At 55.0% G+C, this 17,835-nt stretch overlaps 7 protein-coding genes across 7 annotated transcripts; 3 read left to right on the top strand and 4 right to left on the bottom strand.

Annotated features, from left to right (window-relative positions):
• Positions 1–2,953: 2,953 nt before the first annotated feature.
• HD553DRAFT_310642 (thioredoxin-like protein) lies at positions 2,954–5,924 on the bottom strand. The gene is made up of 5 exons (XM_046179858.1): positions 5,528–5,924; positions 5,101–5,203; positions 3,407–3,436; positions 3,294–3,338; positions 2,954–3,208 (listed from the first exon to the last, which is right to left on the bottom strand). Exons 1-5 carry the CDS (start codon positions 5,866–5,868, stop codon positions 2,984–2,986), a joined length of 744 nt encoding a protein of 247 aa, XP_046037268.1. The 5' UTR covers positions 5,869–5,924; the 3' UTR covers positions 2,954–2,983.
• Positions 5,925–6,244: 320 nt separating this feature from the next.
• On the top strand, positions 6,245–7,351 carry HD553DRAFT_310645 (uncharacterized protein). The gene has a single exon (XM_046179859.1). It carries the CDS (start codon positions 6,482–6,484, stop codon positions 7,175–7,177), a length of 696 nt encoding a protein of 231 aa, XP_046037269.1. The 5' UTR covers positions 6,245–6,481; the 3' UTR covers positions 7,178–7,351.
• A 1,251-nt stretch (positions 7,352–8,602) lies between these two features.
• Positions 8,603–9,953, bottom strand: HD553DRAFT_229738 (dihydrofolate reductase-like domain-containing protein). Its single transcript, XM_046177302.1, has 3 exons — positions 9,404–9,953; positions 9,203–9,344; positions 8,603–9,138 (listed from the first exon to the last, which is right to left on the bottom strand). Exons 1-3 carry the CDS (start codon positions 9,597–9,599, stop codon positions 8,799–8,801), a joined length of 678 nt encoding a protein of 225 aa, XP_046037270.1. The 5' UTR covers positions 9,600–9,953; the 3' UTR covers positions 8,603–8,798.
• On the bottom strand, positions 9,954–11,766 carry HD553DRAFT_229737 (uncharacterized protein). Its single transcript, XM_046177301.1, has 2 exons — positions 10,130–11,766; positions 9,954–10,031 (listed from the first exon to the last, which is right to left on the bottom strand). Exon 1 carries the CDS (start codon positions 11,562–11,564, stop codon positions 10,407–10,409), a length of 1,158 nt encoding a protein of 385 aa, XP_046037271.1. The 5' UTR covers positions 11,565–11,766; the 3' UTR covers positions 9,954–10,031; positions 10,130–10,406.
• A 938-nt stretch (positions 11,767–12,704) lies between these two features.
• Positions 12,705–14,499, top strand: HD553DRAFT_229760 (uncharacterized protein). The gene is made up of 2 exons (XM_046177303.1): positions 12,705–14,012; positions 14,149–14,499. Exons 1-2 carry the CDS (start codon positions 12,814–12,816, stop codon positions 14,480–14,482), a joined length of 1,533 nt encoding a protein of 510 aa, XP_046037272.1. The 5' UTR covers positions 12,705–12,813; the 3' UTR covers positions 14,483–14,499.
• Positions 14,500–14,864: 365 nt separating this feature from the next.
• On the bottom strand, positions 14,865–16,288 carry HD553DRAFT_229781 (uncharacterized protein). Its single transcript, XM_046177304.1, has 2 exons — positions 15,908–16,288; positions 14,865–15,827 (listed from the first exon to the last, which is right to left on the bottom strand). Exons 1-2 carry the CDS (start codon positions 16,193–16,195, stop codon positions 14,994–14,996), a joined length of 1,122 nt encoding a protein of 373 aa, XP_046037273.1. The 5' UTR covers positions 16,196–16,288; the 3' UTR covers positions 14,865–14,993.
• Positions 16,289–16,805: 517 nt separating this feature from the next.
• On the top strand, positions 16,806–17,434 carry HD553DRAFT_323717 (uncharacterized protein; the record flags this gene model as incomplete). Its single annotated transcript, XM_046181417.1, has 2 exons — positions 16,806–17,306; positions 17,387–17,434. 2 exons carry the CDS (start codon positions 16,806–16,808, stop codon positions 17,432–17,434), a joined length of 549 nt encoding a protein of 182 aa, XP_046037274.1.
• Between the last annotated feature and the right edge of the window lie 401 nt (positions 17,435–17,835).

Consider the following 17,835-nt stretch of genomic DNA (forward strand, 5'->3'; position numbering starts at 1 on the left):
CCTTGTTCGAATAAACAGGAGAGCTTCGCTTGTCGCCAAAAGCCGATGGCGGGGAGGCCGAAAGATACTTGTAGGCAGGCGCGGGACCGATCGACAGGGGTCGTCTCGAATGCGGCGCGGTATCTGGACTGGTCTGGTGCTCCCAGTTGAACAATTCGGTTTCAGTCTGATCGATATCGCTAGTAGTATCGTAGTACGACTCCCACATGGATAGGTCGGATCGAGTAGGTTTAGTGTGTGTGTCGATTGTTGCGAAACGGGCGAAGCCGAGAGGGGGAGGGGGTCCTGTGTGCGCTTAATGGCGATTCGGGCTGGATCCCGATCGGTGGTGGGCGGTTGACGTCGTCTCTGTTCGTTCGCCTTGGCCGGCCGGCGAACTGGGGAAAGAGGGTTGGTTGCCGAGTTTGAGTTGAGCTTGGACCAGATCGTTGAAGATTTGAGCCGTATAGGAATCAAACACAAGCGTTGAATACGCTTTACGACTAAGCAACTGCGTCGTGACGATTCGCGAGAGCGCGGCCAGCGGTAGGCGATTTATACTATTCGATACTGCCTCGAACAAGCTTTGCTCAGACTGCACCGGGTCGAGGGAAAGCTTGATTCAAAGGGTCGACTATATCTATATTGTTTCGTAAGATCTCGCCTCGTCCTGCGAGATCGACGGACGGGTAAAGCTGCCGATTTGGTTTGCTCGTCCAGTGGGGTTGACGACCACCTGTTGTTGGGACCAGCGGAACCGAATAGCGAATCCAGCAGATGTCGCGATTGCAAAGTCAGCAAATTGAACCTTTTTCTTGCCTATGGAAGGCGCTCGACCCAGATCGAACCGAAAAGCTTACCGATCGTATCTGGCTTCGAGGTTCGTCGCCGCGGGCAGGAAGCCACAGCTGCGTCGGTCGATCGGGAACCGACGCAGCATCACTACTGGTGGTGGTCGTCGCCGTCGTCCCCATCGCATCGTTTCGAAAGCCATCTTTTTTTTCTGTTCGACCTACCCCGCTGCGATAACAAGACGTCGAGCTACGGAGAGCCATCCTGAGCCCCGCAGAGGCGTCGCATCAACCGCACTACGGCTCGTCTCGGCGGATGACTCAGGCTGCCATGTGACGTAGAAACACCCAAACGTCTCGGTACGGCGTTCGTCTGTCCCTTCATCTCATCTATATGAGTTCGTGCATTCGCCGAGGAACAATTTTTGCATAATAGAGAGAGACACAGAGAGACAGAGAGAACAGCTCGAGACGGGAGATACAAGCAGAGTTATCTCCCACAGGAATATACCCCCGGCAATGGCGATGCTTCGGTGGATCGGATGATGCATCACAAGGTTATCTCCCGTCGCCAGACGAGGAGCGCTCATCACTTTTTGATTGAAGGGGGGCTTACTCTCTTCTGCGCTAATCTTCACGACGTGGTCCCCCTGGCGCATGGGGTTGTCCGGTCCAGGTACCGACGTACCGACCGATACTCCGAGGTTGGTCTGCGCACCCCCCGCCTCCATGCGTAGCTCTCCCACCGCGGCTTACGCCCTGATCGACGTCGATGCCTGCACGTCGTCTGTCCGAGATCTCCAGAGCGGAAAAACAGGAAGAATCGATCGCATATCGAGTTGCAGCAATACGCAGCGGACGTCGGGTACGGATGAAAATCTCTTCAAACCCACCGTGTGTTGTGCGGTCACAATGTGGATCTCGACGACCTCTTTGCCTCGTGACCATATCGTAGAGGCGGGGGACCGGCAGCAAAATCAGAAACAACAATCATATTTGATTGGACGAGGGCTGTCTCGCCTCGTATTCGATCGTCGACGCTTTGCTTCACGATCCGAACAGTACCAACGCCCCCCTCAGCTGTGTCGGTCGTCGTCGTCTCGTCGATAGGGGGAAGCGAAGGCGAGATGCCTCCGTTTCGGTACCTCGATGCAGGCACAGGGCGTGGCAAGTCGTTCGGCAGAGCGAAGACGATCAGCCCGGTCAACGGCTCCGATCGAAAGAGCCGAAAAGGTCCGAACTGCCGGTCTGTCACCTGCCTGCGGTCAAGCGTCATCCGGGGAAAAGCCAAAAGCTGGACAAGAACCAGTGCCTGTTGTAGTTATTCCGGTCATGACCTCATGTCCGAGAAATCGTGATTGTGAGCGACCACGAGCGCACGAATGTCCATGGTTCAGTAGACAATCGCCGGGAAACCGATCGAGCGGACAGACATTGCACCACCGAAGTATTAACCATGGAGCGTGACCATGCCATTCGGTCACGTTATCCCATGGACCCATACGGACGCTGTGAGACGGTCGAACACGACTGACCTACCTGGACATGCCCGGCTTGTCTTGTCCTGACCCCAAGCGTACGATCCTCTCCATCGGCAGTATCGTCCATGATCATCACCGGCGATAGAGACCGTGCCGGGGAGCGCCTTCCAGCCTCGCCATCGAGCCGCGGTCACAGCGAACAGCCGTGCAGGTTCATTGCGATATTGTCTTAAAGCCCCGAGGTACAGACTCGAGCAGAGCACAAGCAATTTCGGCCTCTGTTCAATGACCGATCTCCGACCTCTTCATCCCCGTCCGATTTTCTAGGCGCTCTGGGCGAGACTCTTCTCGATCTCCTCCTTGAGCGAAGCCTGCAAGGTTACATACGACGTCGTTCGTCCCCGGAGTATCGCATCGAAAACACGCCGAGAGACAATACGCGAGGAACGCGCCGCGGCAGGGCAACGAGGTTGGTCCGAGGGGGAAGCGAGGCGCGATACATATGGGCCCAAGGGGGTGGTTACGAACCCCGCAGCATCGGTGACCATGATGCACAGAGCGATGTGATGTACAGGAGATGGCAGGACGAGGGAGATGCGCGAATAGGGGTTAGAGAACGGTGCGAGGTGAGCCATGCGTGAGCTTCAGGCTCCACGGCAGACTCGACTTACCGGCTTGGTCACGCTCGACCATCGTCCGACAACCTCGCCCTTGCGGTTGACGAGGAATTTCTCAAAGTTCCCTGTGGTACGGCGAAAATGGTCGTTTGCAAATTCGTCGTTCCGTCACAAGTGGAGATAGCGGTCGATCGATCGTCATCAGCTGCGGTGATATGGCGCGACGAGACCGGCGATGCGGCTCACACTTGACCACGCTCGTTCCCATCAACCCCTTGCCGTGTTCCTGCTGCTTCAGCCAGGCGAATACCGAGTTTTGCTTGGGTCCGTTGACTTCGCTCTGACGTGCGTGCGTGGATACCGTGTGGGATGCCGGTCAGCTCGCTATGGCATTATAACGAGGACGAGCGCGCTTCGGGGCTCACCTTCTTGACGAGCTTGAAATCGACGCCGTGGTTCAGTTGGCAAAACTGCCGAGGCGTGTCCGTGGTAAGTCTCATCGTACGGCTTGGACAGAACTAGGCCACGTTGCACTCACGCTGGCGATATCCTCGTCCGATCCGGGCTCCTGTGGATCGTCCAAACAAGGGCGCAAATGCATCAGCATCAGCATGCGCGATCGCTGATCATCTTGCAAGACGAGACCCCAGACGACGGAAACAAGACGTATCACAGCTCGCCGGCTTGAGTAGAACAGAGCAGGTTCCTCCCAATGCTTATTTAATACCGATTTGGTCTCCTTGACGAACACGCCCGAGGTCCAACAGCCCATCGTATCCCCGCCCGCCCAGCCTTTGCGAATCAAGCCTGTGTTTCCATTCCGCAAACCTCCGTCTTTCCACACCGCCAGGGCGACCGTATCCCATCTCTTGCCTCGACCGTCCAGGTCGACCTCTGAGTCGGTCGTGCATGCCGTTTTGGCAAGTCCACGCCCAATCGCATATTCGTACATGGTCGATATGGTCTGGGGTAAAAGCCGGCCTCGAAATCCACACCCAGCGCCCATGTGTCCGGTAAAGGTTTTTTTTCTTTTTCGGCGATGGTGCTACCTGTTTCTACCTTTACTCGTCTTTCGCAGGAGGAGAAGGTCTCCATGGTATTCCTGCTTGGTCTCTTGGCTGACTCCCCTTATTGCGGCCCCCTGGCAATCTCGCCTATCTCAAATCGAGGTCACTCCATTGCTCTCCCCCCCCTACATTCTCCCTCTACAAAGGAGCATTCGACGACGACGTCCGACGGCTGAACACTCGGTTCGGCTCTTCTCCTCGCGGCAAACGTGATGTGATTCAGATTTCCCGGCTGATCTCGCCGTCTCGTCTCCTTGCGGTGGCGTAGCGTAGCGTCCCGTTTCCGACACTCGGTCGAGCTCTTTCCTTCCGAGGGAGACGATGTTGATGTCGATGTTGATGTTGATGTCGATGTCGATGTCGATTTAAAGGCGGAAGAGGAACCCCTATGCTGGGATCTTTTCTTCTTTCCATACTTTACGCTCTGTTTCACCCTGTTCGCCAGGTTATTTTCTCTCCCGCCACCACGAATACCACCCAGGTCGTTATAACCCATCTCATCTTATCACATCGGGTCCCATCCAGTCCGTGTCTTCATAGTTCATATGTACCTTCTAAGTAGGCCGTACGATGGCAGGACTAATCCATTTCCATTTCCAGGGCCGATCCCGATCACGTTCCGCAACCGTGTTGCATTGCATCTCTCTGATCCTTCCAAAGGAAACATTCGATTTCAAATTTCAAGGTTTCGAGGTCCACCCCCTCCATATGCTCATCCGATCATCCGATCATCCGATGATCCGATGATCCATCACTTTTCTCCCACTCCACTGCCCACTTGTCCCCCCGTTTCAAGTGATCTGATCGGGCGTAACCTGACCCGACCCGGGTCGATCTTGCCCTTGCCTGGCACGAGTCCTCTTTGCTAACCCTTTCCGACCTGACCTGTAAGGTGAGACCCCCATACATGTACATTTCTGGGTTCTTCTCTCCAGGGTGGGTCTTCGTTGTGGTTGTGGTTTTCGGTGTCGTTTATTCTCTCGAAAAGTTTCAAGAGGGAGAAAGAGAAAGAGAAAGGGAGGACGATAAAGTAGAGAAGGGCGAGGGATCGAGAAACGAGAGGGAGGAATCGAACCCCCGAACCCAAGATCGAACCCGAAAAAAAAGAAAAGAAGGGAAAAAGATCCTTGGCCTTGGACAAGCTAGAGTAGAAAGCTCGACTCACCTGCCCCCCGAATTGATCACAAGGAAACCCAATGACGACCAACCCCTGGTCCTTGTACTCGGTGTGGAGGGCTTGGAGGGCTGTGTATTGGGGGGTGAAGCCGCTGTTTCGTGTTTTTTTCGGCACATCAGCGTTGGCAGGTGTTGTTGCGCGCCGTTATCGTCGTCGTCGGGAGTCGGAGGAGGAGGAGAAGTCGGGAGTAGGGAGTCGGACGTGGGGAGGTGGAGGTAGGAAGAGGAAGGCGGGTGTCGGGAGTTTTAAGAACAGGAGATGGAAGGAGAGGGTATAAGAGTCAGTATATTGTTTCTTTGAAATCGACTTGAATACGAGGTTTCGAGGTTTCCGAGCGCTGCCCGTTGCATCATACAGGACACCAAAGAAGGAGATCATGAGATCTACAGGGGACGGAAGGAGCGAAGAGACTCACCACTGCGACGCCGTGTTGACGATCAACACCACCTTCCCCCTACATTCTTCCATCTTCAAAACCTTCCCCCCCGACCCACTCCCGGGGAGGTCGGCTTCGAGGTCGTAGAATTTCTGAGAGGCGAGAGAGGCGGGGAGGTCTTCGTAGCCGAGTTTATTCCAGATCCAGCCTTGCGGTTGAGTTTGGGGTTGGGGTTCGGTGGAGGAGGAAGACATGATGGTAGGTGTGGTAGAGAAGAATGATCTGGAAGGACAAGCGAGGAGAGTAATGCGTGGGCGTGCGGGTGCGATGGAGAGATTACGGAAGATGTGAAGACGAGTTCGAAGAAGAGGTATCGACATGCAGATGCAAGGGGGGATGGGATGGAATGTGATCAGGGGGGGGGGGATATATGTTGTCGTCCTCGAGGTCGAGCTCGGTTGATATGATGCATGATCAATCCAGAAGGGCTAGTGCGGAAGCAAAAGTGAGGGCGATAGCCACCGAGGCACTCGTCTCTAGGCTGCCGGGAAGAACGATGACGGGTGGTTGGATGCCGGATAGCCGGTAAGGAACAGGAACGGGCGCCGAAGAAGGATGAGTCACGCAGAGTGTGATCACGTGACAGGGACAAGTGAGCTTATCAAAGAACACTCAATTTTTGTACCATGACGTGTTATCGTCCCATATAGGGGAGGACATTTGTTTGCTCACGTCATCATCCCAAGGGGGTTACATCCTCTCTAGCCTCTCTCTCGCTCTCTCGGTCTCTCAGCTCTTCTACTCTTAATTCTATAACTCTCGATCGATCGCTCCTCCCTTCTCCACCCACACGCCAACCACACCACACTATACCACATCAACCTCGGCACCGTAAACCCGACTTACTCGTACCCCACCACCCACTCGAACTCAAACTGGTGATCTCGATATACCTACCGGGAAACTACAAATACAAAACAAAATCATAATAACATGTCGACATGCCTCCTCGCTCGCCCGATACGCATTCTGAACCTACTCGACCTCCGGATCGCTACGGAGTCCCCGCTCAGATCAGTGAGAACCAGGCCGAGCAGACCACACCCGGGTCGATATGTTCGAGATCAAACCCAGAGGAAGAGGACGTTGTGGAATCTCAGCTGGTTCACGGGCGGGAGTTCGAGTTCGAGATCGAGTTCGAGTACGAATGCGAGTTCGAGTTCGAGTACGAGTTCGAGTGCAAAGAAGGACGATGGAACGGGTGGCGGTGATAGTGGGAGTGGGAGTGGTGGGAGAGATGGAGCTGTGATTACACCAGTGACCACACCGACGACCACATCAACATCAACATCGACACCTTTCACCTCGACCTCCTTACCTGACTCCCCTAATTCCGCCTCCTCTCCCATCACCACCGCCTCCTACGCTCCCACCACCTCTACCCCCGTCTCCTCCTCCTCCTCCTCCAACCCCCCTAATCCCGCCTCCACCCCCAACACCCCCAACACCCCCAAATCCCCCAAACCCTCCGCCACCTCCTCCTACTCCGACCTCGAAACCAAAGAAAAACTCGCCATCCAAGCCCTGCTAGACCGGGACGGTGGGTCCCTAGGGTTCGCGTTCGAAGACGGTGCGCCGGAGGGGGGGGCGAGGAAGGGGGTGAAGCGGGAGATGTTTCGGGTCATCTAGCTCTAGGCTTGTAGGGCGTGTAGGGCGTGTAGGATGGATTTAGGTTTAGAGCTGGGGTGTTTACGTCTAGAGCTGGGGCGTTTACGTCTAGGTTGAGCTGTCATCCGCAAAGGAAAGGGAGACGCAAGGCACGAGGGTGATGGGGAACCATCCGTAAACTTCGGACGTTTTGGGGATTTCGGGGGGGCGGGGGGGGGGGGAAGACGCTTGCTGTTCAGGCCGGGAGAGGTCGATGTCTTCAGGGTTAGCAGCGAGTCGGGTCAAGGGAGGTGTGAAGGACCAGAGAGGAGAGAAAGCGCATGGCATGGCAGGTCACGACAAGAGGGACGTCGCGTCACGTGGAGATGGGTTGATAGGAGACGCCTCACCGGAGAGCATCGAGAGGAAGAGGTCGTAGGGCAAAAAGATCGGAGCAAGAAGGGATCGCATCGGGAAGCATGGAAATTCGAAGGGGAAAGACGACCGCGAGTCCATGGAGGGTGTTTGAGGGCTGGCGTCTCGCCTGGGGTTCGGGAGGTCGTGGTCGGGACCGGGCATCAGGCTTCGCATCGTATGCTGCCTGTGCTGCGAGGCGAGGCGAGGCGAGGTGTAGCACGAAGCGCTGAGGACTAGCAAGCCAGCCGAAAGGGCTGAGAAATGGAGCGCGGGGGCATGGTGGATCGACTCGGACGTCAGGGTCGGGAACGAGCGCGACGACCGGGTAGAGGTTGTTAGGATTGACGTAGGGGCGGGGGCGATGACATCCACGGGGGGAGAGCTCTTTCAACGAAAGAGGGCTGCCTTGTTGCTCGAAAAGTACGCACTGTATCCACAGATTTTATGAACAAGTAGATGACGTTTTGACGAGGAATCGCGTTTTGTAAATGCGCCACGGGTTTTGGTCCCCGTTAGGTTTCTCAGGCTTGGCCCCCCCCACTGATGCCAAGGCGACGAGACTCGACACTGACCCAGAGATGCTCAGGCAGCCCACTCTGAACTCCTTGTTGGACGCCCAATACTAAATTTTTCCGCTATAAGGCTCCCCCTCAGAACAAGGCGGAAGATGCGCATGGTACATTTGTCGCAGCAACAGCACTCTGAACTCCTTGTTGGACGCCCAATACTAAATTTTTCCGCTATAGGGCTCCCCCTCAGAACAAGGCGGAAGATGCGCACAACACTTTTGTCGAGGCGCCAAGGTGACTTGGATCAGGTCGTTCGTACTTGTAGTCGACTATGTGTCTCGATACGGGACAGCGATTTTTCTCGTTGCAAGATGGCTTGCCTGCATTCCGTAGTTCCAGCCTTCAACTCCGGCGCTTAGGGGTTCTCGATGATGGGTGCAAGCGGTATCATTAAAGTGATGTAGCAATGTAAGCCAGCGACGAACGATCGTGTTATGTGGTCGCCTGGGTGTTGGGCTCGCTGTAAGCGGCGGGGAGGTCGTCATCGGCGTGATAGAGTGCGATAACCGTACGATGGACATGCAAGATCGAACTACAAGGACTCGAAGACAGGCTTGAATTGGATTATAAAGACGAAAATGCCCATGTACATGCGACCGAACGTTGTAATCTCGCTGACATAAACACGACTTGCCCGTACCATCTATACTCTTTTCACTTGTTATGGGTCTCATAGCTCAAACCTTGATCCACATCTCGTGCTCGTAACGCACCCCGTCCTCCTCGACGATACCCGGCTCGACCTGGAAACCGACATGTCCGCACAGCTCGGCGTGACTCGCTCGTCTCCATAGGGCCGGGTCGAGTTCCCGTATCGAATGAAAGTCTGGCAAGAACGCGTCGCAGTCGTCGTAAGTCGGGTCGAGGATCCTGGTGATGATGATTCGGTCGACGAGGTCGCGTGTGAGTGCTTCTTCGAACAGCCAGGCGCCGCCGACGACAAAGATCTTGGCGGGGGTCCATGGTATGCGGTCGAGCGCCGAGGTAATGCTGTTGACGACGGTTGAAGTGTCGGATCTGCGCAAATAAAACCCGCCGTTCGTCAGTGTCTGATCTTCATGATTCACCACCAGCGACGTACATGTTCCGCGCCGCCTGGTCACGACTGACGACGACGCTGCGTACATCTCCCCAATCGCTCGCTGTCGACCTCTTCCACTCGCCGTTGCTCATCATGACCGTATTCAAATCGCTCCTGTCACTCGTCTCTGGTCCGGTAATGACTACACAAAGCACGAACGTCAGCCGTATAGAGTTTTCCCGGATTTCTCCAGACACTGACCTCGATGGTGGAACTGTCCCAAACTCCGAGTCTGCCATGGCACTTTGCCCCTGCATCCGATCCCGTTACGAGGCGTTGCCGAGACCAAGATGGTGGACCGTGGTAGCGGACGGTTTCTTTGTGTTGGGTCGAGAAACAATGCCTGTGAGGCTGGCGGTTCTTGTTGAGGTGTCGGGAGGTGATCATCGATTTGCATTAGGTCGGCTTGAATCTGCGGCGGCGGTACTTGCTGATGCTGTTGCTGTTCTGGTATCGGCTACCGTCTCCGAGCGGATTGATCAGCGCAGCGTCACAAACTCGCCTTTGCCTGGTTCATCCAACCCACCTGTCGTCGCTGAGCGTCTACGGCCTGGGCCATGATCCTCGACCTCTCCCTCAATTCCGTCAACGCCAATTCGATCCTCGCCTCGTCACTCTGTCGGTGCGGATCGCCTTCTTTCGATCCGCCGGGTCCGTCGCTTTCCACCGTCTGACTCGTCGGGCCCACACCGTCACCCCGCACGTTGTCCTCCATGATGAACTCTCCCTGTTCATCGAGCACGCTCCGTCCAGCTCCTGTAGCCAACCTGGAGAGCGAGTGGACGACGCTCCTCAGGAACTGGTTCTCCATCTTCAACTCGTAGTTTTCCTGCCAAAGTCGTCGTCCATCGCGATCGGAAATCAACGCCTCGTCCCCTCGGTGTCTGTTTTCATATGCCGGTCGGTAGCAGACAACGGACAACTTACCAGCTCGACCTCCCTGACCCTCCTCAACCCGCCATCGATAGCCGAATGCAACCTCTCCATCTCCCTCGCCTTTTCCTCGAGCTCCTTCATCTTTTCTTCTCGACGCTTCCGGAAAGCTTGTTGGGCTTTGCGATTCTGTTCGGCGCGTTTCGATCGTCTGGCAGGAGCAGAGCGAGGAAATCGTGGGTCGATGTGAAAGCGGCAAACCAGGGAGATGAGACGTGTGTTGGACGAGGTCAGCTTGGGTTTCCACCGGTCGGCGCGGGAACAGCGATCTCTAGGAATTAACAACAACGAGACGAGGTGAAATGGGCGGTACTGACTTTCCATCCCGGCCCCCTCCGTGATCTTGATCCTGATCCTGACCCTGTTCATCCGTCCCCTCGGCCTCATCCCCACCGGACCCCATCCCACTGGCAGCGGCTCCGGTGGTACCTTCCTCTTGGACCCCAGCCACAGCTCCAGCATCAGCCTCGTTGATGGTGACCGCCTTTCGCTTCCTGCCCCTCTTGTTCCCACTCCCATGGGCGAGCCCGTCGCCGTCGGACTTGCTTGAGCCCGCTGCGGCTCCTGTCATAGATCCTGTTCCTGCTCCTGCAATCGCTCCTACTATCGACCTCGACCTCGACCTCTTCCCCTGCTCGGTCATACCAGGAAGATATCCCTCATTCTCATTCTGACTCTGACTTTGATCGTGATCTTGGTTCTGGTAAGTCAAGTACCCCTCCTGCAGACCCTGCGCTCGTAGACCGAGTAAGATGTTCATCCCCGGTGACATCCCCATTCCCATGCCCGTCCTCGACCCAGATGCAGAGGCTTCGGGTGTGATCGTGGTCATCTCTCCTCCTACACCCAGATTGGAGGTGACAGCTAGGTTCGGTACGGGCGGTAAAGACCCCAAGCTGGCGAGTGAGGAGAGGGTTATCAGGGCGTTGACGTTGGCGTCGTTGTTGTCGTTGTTGTTGTTGGCGGTCGTCGAGTCGAGGTTGAGGTCGTTGTCATTGTGGTTGTGGTCGAGGGAGACGAGATCGAGATCGGATTGAGGAATCTGAGATATCGGGTTCGGATTCAGGTCGTCTTCGTTGTTCTCGTTATCATTCCCACCCTGTTCCTGGTCTACTCGTAGAACGTCCACATTTCCCAGCCCCGATTCCAATTCCGATCCTGTTTCCGCTTGTGGGTAAACGTTCCGTCTAGCTTGTCGTGGCTGTTGTGCTTGCTGGTCGATACCTTGCTCAACCTGCTCATCCTGCTCATTCTGCTCATCCTCGACGATCTCGACGACCTCGAGTTCACCCATTTCACCCATATCGCCCATCTTATCCAGCTCTTCAACCCCGACCCCGACCCCGACCCCGATCGCGGCCTCGGCCACAGTATCCGCTTCGACGACCAAAGCCAGCCTCCTCAGATCTTCCTCTTGGACCTCTGACATCTTCCTTCTCTTCGAGCCTTCGTTCGTTCCTTTTGACTCTCCCTTGCGCTGTTTGTTGCTGGCGCTCTTGAGGGATGACGCTGTTGGGGGAGCTCGATTTCCTGCCGAGTTGGTGTATCAGGGGTAAAGGGGTGTTCAGTTGTAGGATCGGTGTAGGCTGGAGAGCCAGCTGAGGATAGCAGGTACAGGTCTTAGCTTCGTCCTTGATAGATTCCCAGCTTCAGAAGCTCGACAACTCTCGACGACGGCCTGGTCCTTTTATCTATCTGCTATCCGTAGAGGAGGAGGAGACTCGAAAGGTCACTACACTCCACCGGAACCGGAGGGTTTAGTAGTGATGGACGGGGGAAGTGTGTGGGTAGGGTCGTTAATTCAAGCAAGTTAATGGCCAGAGGTCTTGGCTGTTATCGCGACGAGGGTAGCTTGACCGCGAACATCAGCATACATTGCAACATATTTACGATATATTCACAAATAAGGCAAAACTGCCGGAAGCCGGAGATTGTTCCAGTGGCAGATGAATCGAGTTTACCAGACTGACAACGTACGAGCATATGTTTTTTTAAACAGTCTCGGGTTCGATCCGTGGGTCGCGATGTCGCCTTTTTGCCCTCCCCCGGAAACTGTCGTCCCTCTCTCTCATCGCCCTCGTCGCCGACGACGTTGATATCGACGGGTATTCTCCTTGTCGGTTCTCTCTCGCTCGTGCCACTCGGTAGATCATCTTAGATCGTATACCATCACGCTTTTTGCGCTTGTATTCGGGTCCCTTGCCTCGGTTCGCAGGGGATGAAATTACCGCATTCAGACGTTTGACATTTGCTGTGCAGAGACGTTTCTCGCCAAGCCCCCCGCGTGCCGGCAAGGAGGGTGAGTCCATGATCCATGACGAATGTGGTCAATCGTCTTGACGATATAACACTCTACTCACTCTGTACTCGCCACCCACCATCACAGCCATCATCCAAGGGACAGCCATATATTATAGGGTGTGGCAAAGGACTAGCTTTCATCTTCATCGGCATCGTCATAATCCAAACAGGGAAGCACCGTCAAACGCGAACACGACCACCGTCCTTTCATACCCGAGCTCCTGAGTCCAGCCACCTCCAGGCTAGGTCGATAAGATATACCTCAAGGACTCGGCTTTGCAATAATAATAATAATCGATTACCTTGATTCAACCTCGAAACCTCATAATCCACTCGGAATACCCTATCAAGCCTTCGAATAATCGTCATCAACAAACATGTCGTACCCGAACTATAATCAGCAATACCCTCAACAACCCGCTTACGGCGCTCCACCTCCTCCTCCTGTTCAGCAACAACAAGGGTATTACGGCTCCGGCCCCGCTTATCCGGTTCAACAGGGGTACGGGCACGGTGCGCCCCCTCTTCCTCCTCAGAACCAGTATCAAGGTGGTGGGTATGGACAACAGACGTACGGGCAACCTCAACAGGGTGCATACGATCAGCCTCCTCCTGCCCAACCTGCTCAGCCGTACGGTCAACCGGCTGGGAGTTACGGACAACCTGTTGGGAGCTATGGACAACCTCCGGTTTCGTACGGTCAGGCTTCGACTTCGGCGCCTTACGGGCAAGGTCCAGGACAACCTCCTCCAGCTGCTGTTTATGGGCAAGGACAACCTCCTGCTGCTGTTTACGGACAAGCTCAACCTCAACCTCCAGCTGCTGCTTACGGAGCACCTATGAACACGCCATATCAACCCAACCCCAACGCTCCCCCCGTCTTCCTAGGCGTGTCTATCCCCTCCCCGCCTCCCGCTCCCCCCATCTCCGCTAGCCAACTCCCCGGGTACTCAGCGACATTTGACGTCGACCGCCTAAGGAAGGCAACAAAGGGGTTTGGGACGGACGAAAAGACCCTGATCGATGTTCTGTGTAGGGTGGACGCGTGGCAAGTGGACTTGTTGGCGAGGACTTTTGAACAGACGGTAGGGAAGCCCTTGAAGAAGGTCTTGGAGAAGGAATTGTCGGGGTGGTTGGAGAACGGGATGGTTCTCGCCAGTCTGGGGCCGTTAGGCGGGGACGTCCACCTCTTACACCGGGCCATGGCGGGTGTAGGGACGCATGAGGATCTGTTGAACGAGGTCTTGTTGGGTCGATCGAATATGGAGATCCACTTATTGAAGGAAGCTTATCAACGGACGTACGGTAAAGACCTCACCCGGGCCGTCCAAGGTGAACTGAGCATGAAGACGGAGAGGATGTTCAACATGGCCCTCTCTGGCGCCCGGGACGAGTCACCGCAGGTGGACCACTCGCTGGTCCAAGCGGACGTGGAGAGGCTGCACGCGGCAGGGGCGGGCAAGATGGGGACGGACGAGATTGCCATCTGTGGGATCTTGATGCAGAGGAGCGAGGCGCATTTGAAGGCGCTGGCGGTCGCGTATCAGGGGAGGTATAGGAGGACGTTGAGTCAGGCGTGAGTACCCGAGTTTTTCGCCCGCGGTGTCCCCCGGCGTGTTTTCCCCGCGCTCGAAAGCCTCGAAACCTCGAAACCCGTCGACCTAGATCGGATACTGACTTTTGAGTTCTCATCACCCCCGGACACCCGGTAGCATGGCCTCGGAATTCTCGGGCCACATGAAAGACGCCCTGATCTACATCGCCCGGTACTCGGAAAACGACGGCCAAGGGATCCAACGCGACGCCGAACTGCTCGAAGCCGCCATGTCCGGTATGGGCACCAAGGACGAACGTCTGATCTGGCGGATCGTCAGGTTGCATTGGAACCGCCCGAGGTTCGAAGCCATCAAACAGGCTTATCAGGGGTTGTACGGCAAGAGCTTGAGGAAGAGGGTCGAGGGGGAGACGACGGGCAAGTACGAGGTGAGTCTCCTGGGCGTGAAGAAGGTCGGAATGTTTGCGAGGGAAAGAGACATCCTTGGCTGATCGACCGCTCGAACCCATCGCCAGCGCATGCTTGTCACCTTGATCGACGGGTGAATGTCATCTCGCCCGTTCTGTCTTCGTCTACAAGGATCGCTTTCCGTCCGTATCGATTTCCACAACTATCGCCGATCGCTCTTTTACCCCGAATGGCGGATGCTATATACCATTGTGATGATAATCGTCTTGTATACCTCGCCATGATTTAGTAAAGTGTGCTACACCTTGCTTATTTCCGGTCGTCGTACCTTCCTGCAACATAACATAAACAACGAGACTCGAAGCGCGTTTGTTTGATGGATTGACCCTATTCCTCACCTGTTACCCTGCCCGCTAGCGATATCTCCGCGCTCCTAGGCCAAAAGAAGGTGAACAATGCAAACGTTATTGGCATACCCGAACTCGAGCCGAGCCCGTTCAGATGAACAGGCACACTGCGCCAACAAGACGAATGTCGAACCGGTTGGCGCTCGACCTATTGCGATAAGACGGGGTTGATCGGGATACTCGGCTGTCAACACCTCTCGAGTCCTTCGGCGAACAAGAGCTTTTGCACCTTGTATCCAGCGATCGTATCGTTCCACATCCTACAAGTATCCACAAGACGCCCGAGCAAAGGAGCCTTGCGAGGACGATCTCGAAGTTGACCTCGACAGAGTTGGAGACTCTCGGCTTGTTCAAGATGAAGACGCTCGACCACAGCGTCAGAGCTCCCTACCCCGTAAATGTCGACGAGGACTTTATCCAGTCGATCGAGCACCGGTTGGGCGTCCACGAACCAGGTGAGGTAGTATCGTCTGACCGGGTCTTCGAATCCGGACTCGAGACCCTGGGGTTCGAGCATGGCCCCGCAGACGAGTTCCCTCTGAGCTTCTTTGGCTAGACAGAGCGAGATCTTCCAGGAAGGTTCGTCGTAGGAGACAAGTCGAGCGTGGGTACGTGAGATCAGGTGGTCCGAGTTGCAGAGGATGGTCCTGACTTGTTGCTCAGCTGAGGTGGAGGGAATTTCCTCTATCATCTCATAAGTACGGCCTTGATATGAACGACGGACGAGGGCGTTGAGACGACCCTGTACTTGCTCGTCCTGTAAGATCGCAGAGGTCTCGCCCAATCCCATCATTTCACATGCCGAGGTGAGACGAGCTGCGCTCCGGACGATTATGGCTCCAAGCGAGGGCAGGCCTTCAGGCTGAACGAGTCCGGACAAGGGCTCGACTTCGCCCCCGATGACGGGACGCTTCCTATCGGCCTGCGTAACACCGAAGAACGTGAAAGGCTCGATATCGTTGGCAGGACCATGATGGGGAGGTAAGGGATTACGACATCTTTCCGCTTGGGCTTCCCGGAACTGTAAAGGCAACGAGATCGAGTATCAGTAAGATGGAGCGTAACGGCCTGTTCGGGTTTGCCAGCCGATGCCTCACTCACTCTTCTCAGAGCCGGCGACGGTTCCAATCCCGCCAATAGCCTCTCTTGGCCAGCGCCCGAGTCGAGGCTTTGTCGGATCGTGATGACAGGCTCTCCTAAAGGAGGCTGGTTCCAGGGATCCGCATCACTGCTATCAGCCCACCCGCCGAAGACGTCCTGAAAGGATGGGCTGTTCGGCCCCGATGAAGGCATGTCGGGCTCAGGAGGTTCTAGCTGGCCGACATGCCCGTCGTTCAGGCGAACCACCCAAATATAGCCCAGCTCATGAGCCAGATCTAGCGAGGTCATCGTCGAGGCTTGCTGCTGATGTGGTCGTGATGCAGAGTCGAATCGAGTGAGGTAGATCCGCTCGGCGTCGACCTGTCTCGAGACGACCCGTCGAGTCGAGTGGCGGCCTTGTGATGAGACCGCTCTACATGCAAAATGGACAGGAACCCGACTATATGCTAGGTGCTGTGAGAACCGGGGTTGGCGTTATAGTCGAGTTGAGTGCGGAATGCGATATGGGAGTTGTATGAAATGCAACTTGATGATCGACTGGCGGTGGCGAATAACAAGAGGCAAGAGGATACATACGATTTTGCGCTTGGCTATACCGGGCCGTTTGTAGCAACGGTCGATTTCTGAAGAATAATCAAAATCGCTCGCGCGCGCGACACAATAACAACTTCGACCGAAGCACGGAGAATAAAGAGCCATTGGAGGTAAAAACTGGGGAAAACTAACTAGCTTTTGATACTGAGAACATCAAAAATAAAGATAATCTACCCTTGTACGGTCTGTAGCCTTTATCCCTGTTACCCCTAAGTTCCCTAGAAGTCGACAACTTGTACACTGTACTCCCTTCAGAAGCCTATTGCATCATTCACTACATCCAATAACACTATTCGCAATCACAATGGAAGAAGATCGTGCCCTTACACTCCTTCAAGCAGCGATAGCAAGCTACGTTGCTGACCTGCACACCCCCGTCGCTGCTTTCCTTGATCAATCTGCCGACCAACGAGACCCCAGCAACATACCGCTGCTCCTCCACAGTCTAGATGATCTTATATACTTTCTTACGCAGGAGGTCAAGGGCAAGTTGCCGATGCAGGAGTACAACAACCACCTCCAGGGTACCAGATCATACCGAGATCAGTTAGCGGCATGTCACCAGTCACTGCTGCATGGCCACACTCCTCACCAAGCAAGGCGGATCGTCCCTTCCGCTCGAGGCTGGTCGCTTGATGTCAATACCGTCCTACTACAACACCTAGACAAGAACGGTTTTACCGATGTTGAAATCGGGAAACATCTAGGATGCTCGCGATGGACCGTTCGACGAAGACGGGCAGCCCTGGGTTCACAACCGAAACGTCAACAGAAGCATCGCTACACAGAAGAGGATTTGATAGAAGTGAGTGATCAATATACATCGTTCGTACCGACCCGTATACAAAGGTTGAAGGGTGTTGCTGTTGTTGTTGCCCGTTGCAGCTGGTCCGCTACTACCTCCGCCAGAACGATCAGGTCATGGTGGTGTAGAAATCGCGTCTGCTTCCCAAGTCAATCAATTTACTAGCAATTGATATACAAAAGACTTTAGAGTTTTACATACCTGCTTCCCAAGTCAATCAATTTACTAGCAATTGATATACAAAAGACTTGGGAGCAGAAGTAGGTTTTTGAAGAGTAAAAGTAAGGAAAGTATACTATAGAAGTGATGTAGGGGCGAGAGTCGACGCGAGGGGGCGACGCGTATTTAACACCTTCACCCGATCGAATGTCCTTCACCGAAGAGGAAGCCGGTAATGTCGTAATAATGTCGTAAGAGTAAAGAGGAAGGACAGTAGATCGCACTGATTGCGTCGGTTCGTCGAGTCGTAAGTCGGTGGAGTAAGGACAGTCGGTGGTCGCGTTCTCGTACGCGCGTATATCTCATGCGG

The sequence above is a fragment of the Filobasidium floriforme genome, assembly GCF_021052385.1.
Source record: "Filobasidium floriforme strain CBS 6241 chromosome Unknown HD553scaffold_9, whole genome shotgun sequence".
Taxonomy (NCBI): Eukaryota; Fungi; Basidiomycota; class Tremellomycetes; order Filobasidiales; family Filobasidiaceae; genus Filobasidium; species Filobasidium floriforme.

Coding starts and splice junctions, on each gene's coding strand:
- HD553DRAFT_310642 (XM_046179858.1), bottom strand. CDS start 5,868: ATGTCGATACCTCTTCTTCGAACTCGTCTTCACATCTTCCGTAATCTC. Junction 5,204..5,527: donor GTCAACACGGCGTCGCAGTG/GTGAGTCTCTTC, acceptor AACACGAAACAG/CGGCTTCACCCCCCAATACA. Junction 3,339..3,406: donor CGGACGAGGATATCGCCAGC/GTGAGTGCAACG, acceptor ACGCCTCGGCAG/TTTTGCCAACTGAACCACGG.
- HD553DRAFT_310645 (XM_046179859.1), top strand. CDS start 6,482: ATGTCGACATGCCTCCTCGCTCGCCCGATACGCATTCTGAACCTACTC.
- HD553DRAFT_229738 (XM_046177302.1), bottom strand. CDS start 9,599: ATGCAAATCGATGATCACCTCCCGACACCTCAACAAGAACCGCCAGCC. Junction 9,345..9,403: donor GGGACAGTTCCACCATCGAG/GTCAGTGTCTGG, acceptor TGCTTTGTGTAG/TCATTACCGGACCAGAGACG. Junction 9,139..9,202: donor GACCAGGCGGCGCGGAACAT/GTACGTCGCTGG, acceptor TTATTTGCGCAG/ATCCGACACTTCAACCGTCG.
- HD553DRAFT_229737 (XM_046177301.1), bottom strand. CDS start 11,564: ATGTCAGAGGTCCAAGAGGAAGATCTGAGGAGGCTGGCTTTGGTCGTC.
- HD553DRAFT_229760 (XM_046177303.1), top strand. CDS start 12,814: ATGTCGTACCCGAACTATAATCAGCAATACCCTCAACAACCCGCTTAC. Junction 14,013..14,148: donor AGGAGGACGTTGAGTCAGGC/GTGAGTACCCGA, acceptor GACACCCGGTAG/CATGGCCTCGGAATTCTCGG.
- HD553DRAFT_229781 (XM_046177304.1), bottom strand. CDS start 16,195: ATGACCTCGCTAGATCTGGCTCATGAGCTGGGCTATATTTGGGTGGTT. Junction 15,828..15,907: donor CGTCGCCGGCTCTGAGAAGA/GTGAGTGAGGCA, acceptor TTGCCTTTACAG/TTCCGGGAAGCCCAAGCGGA.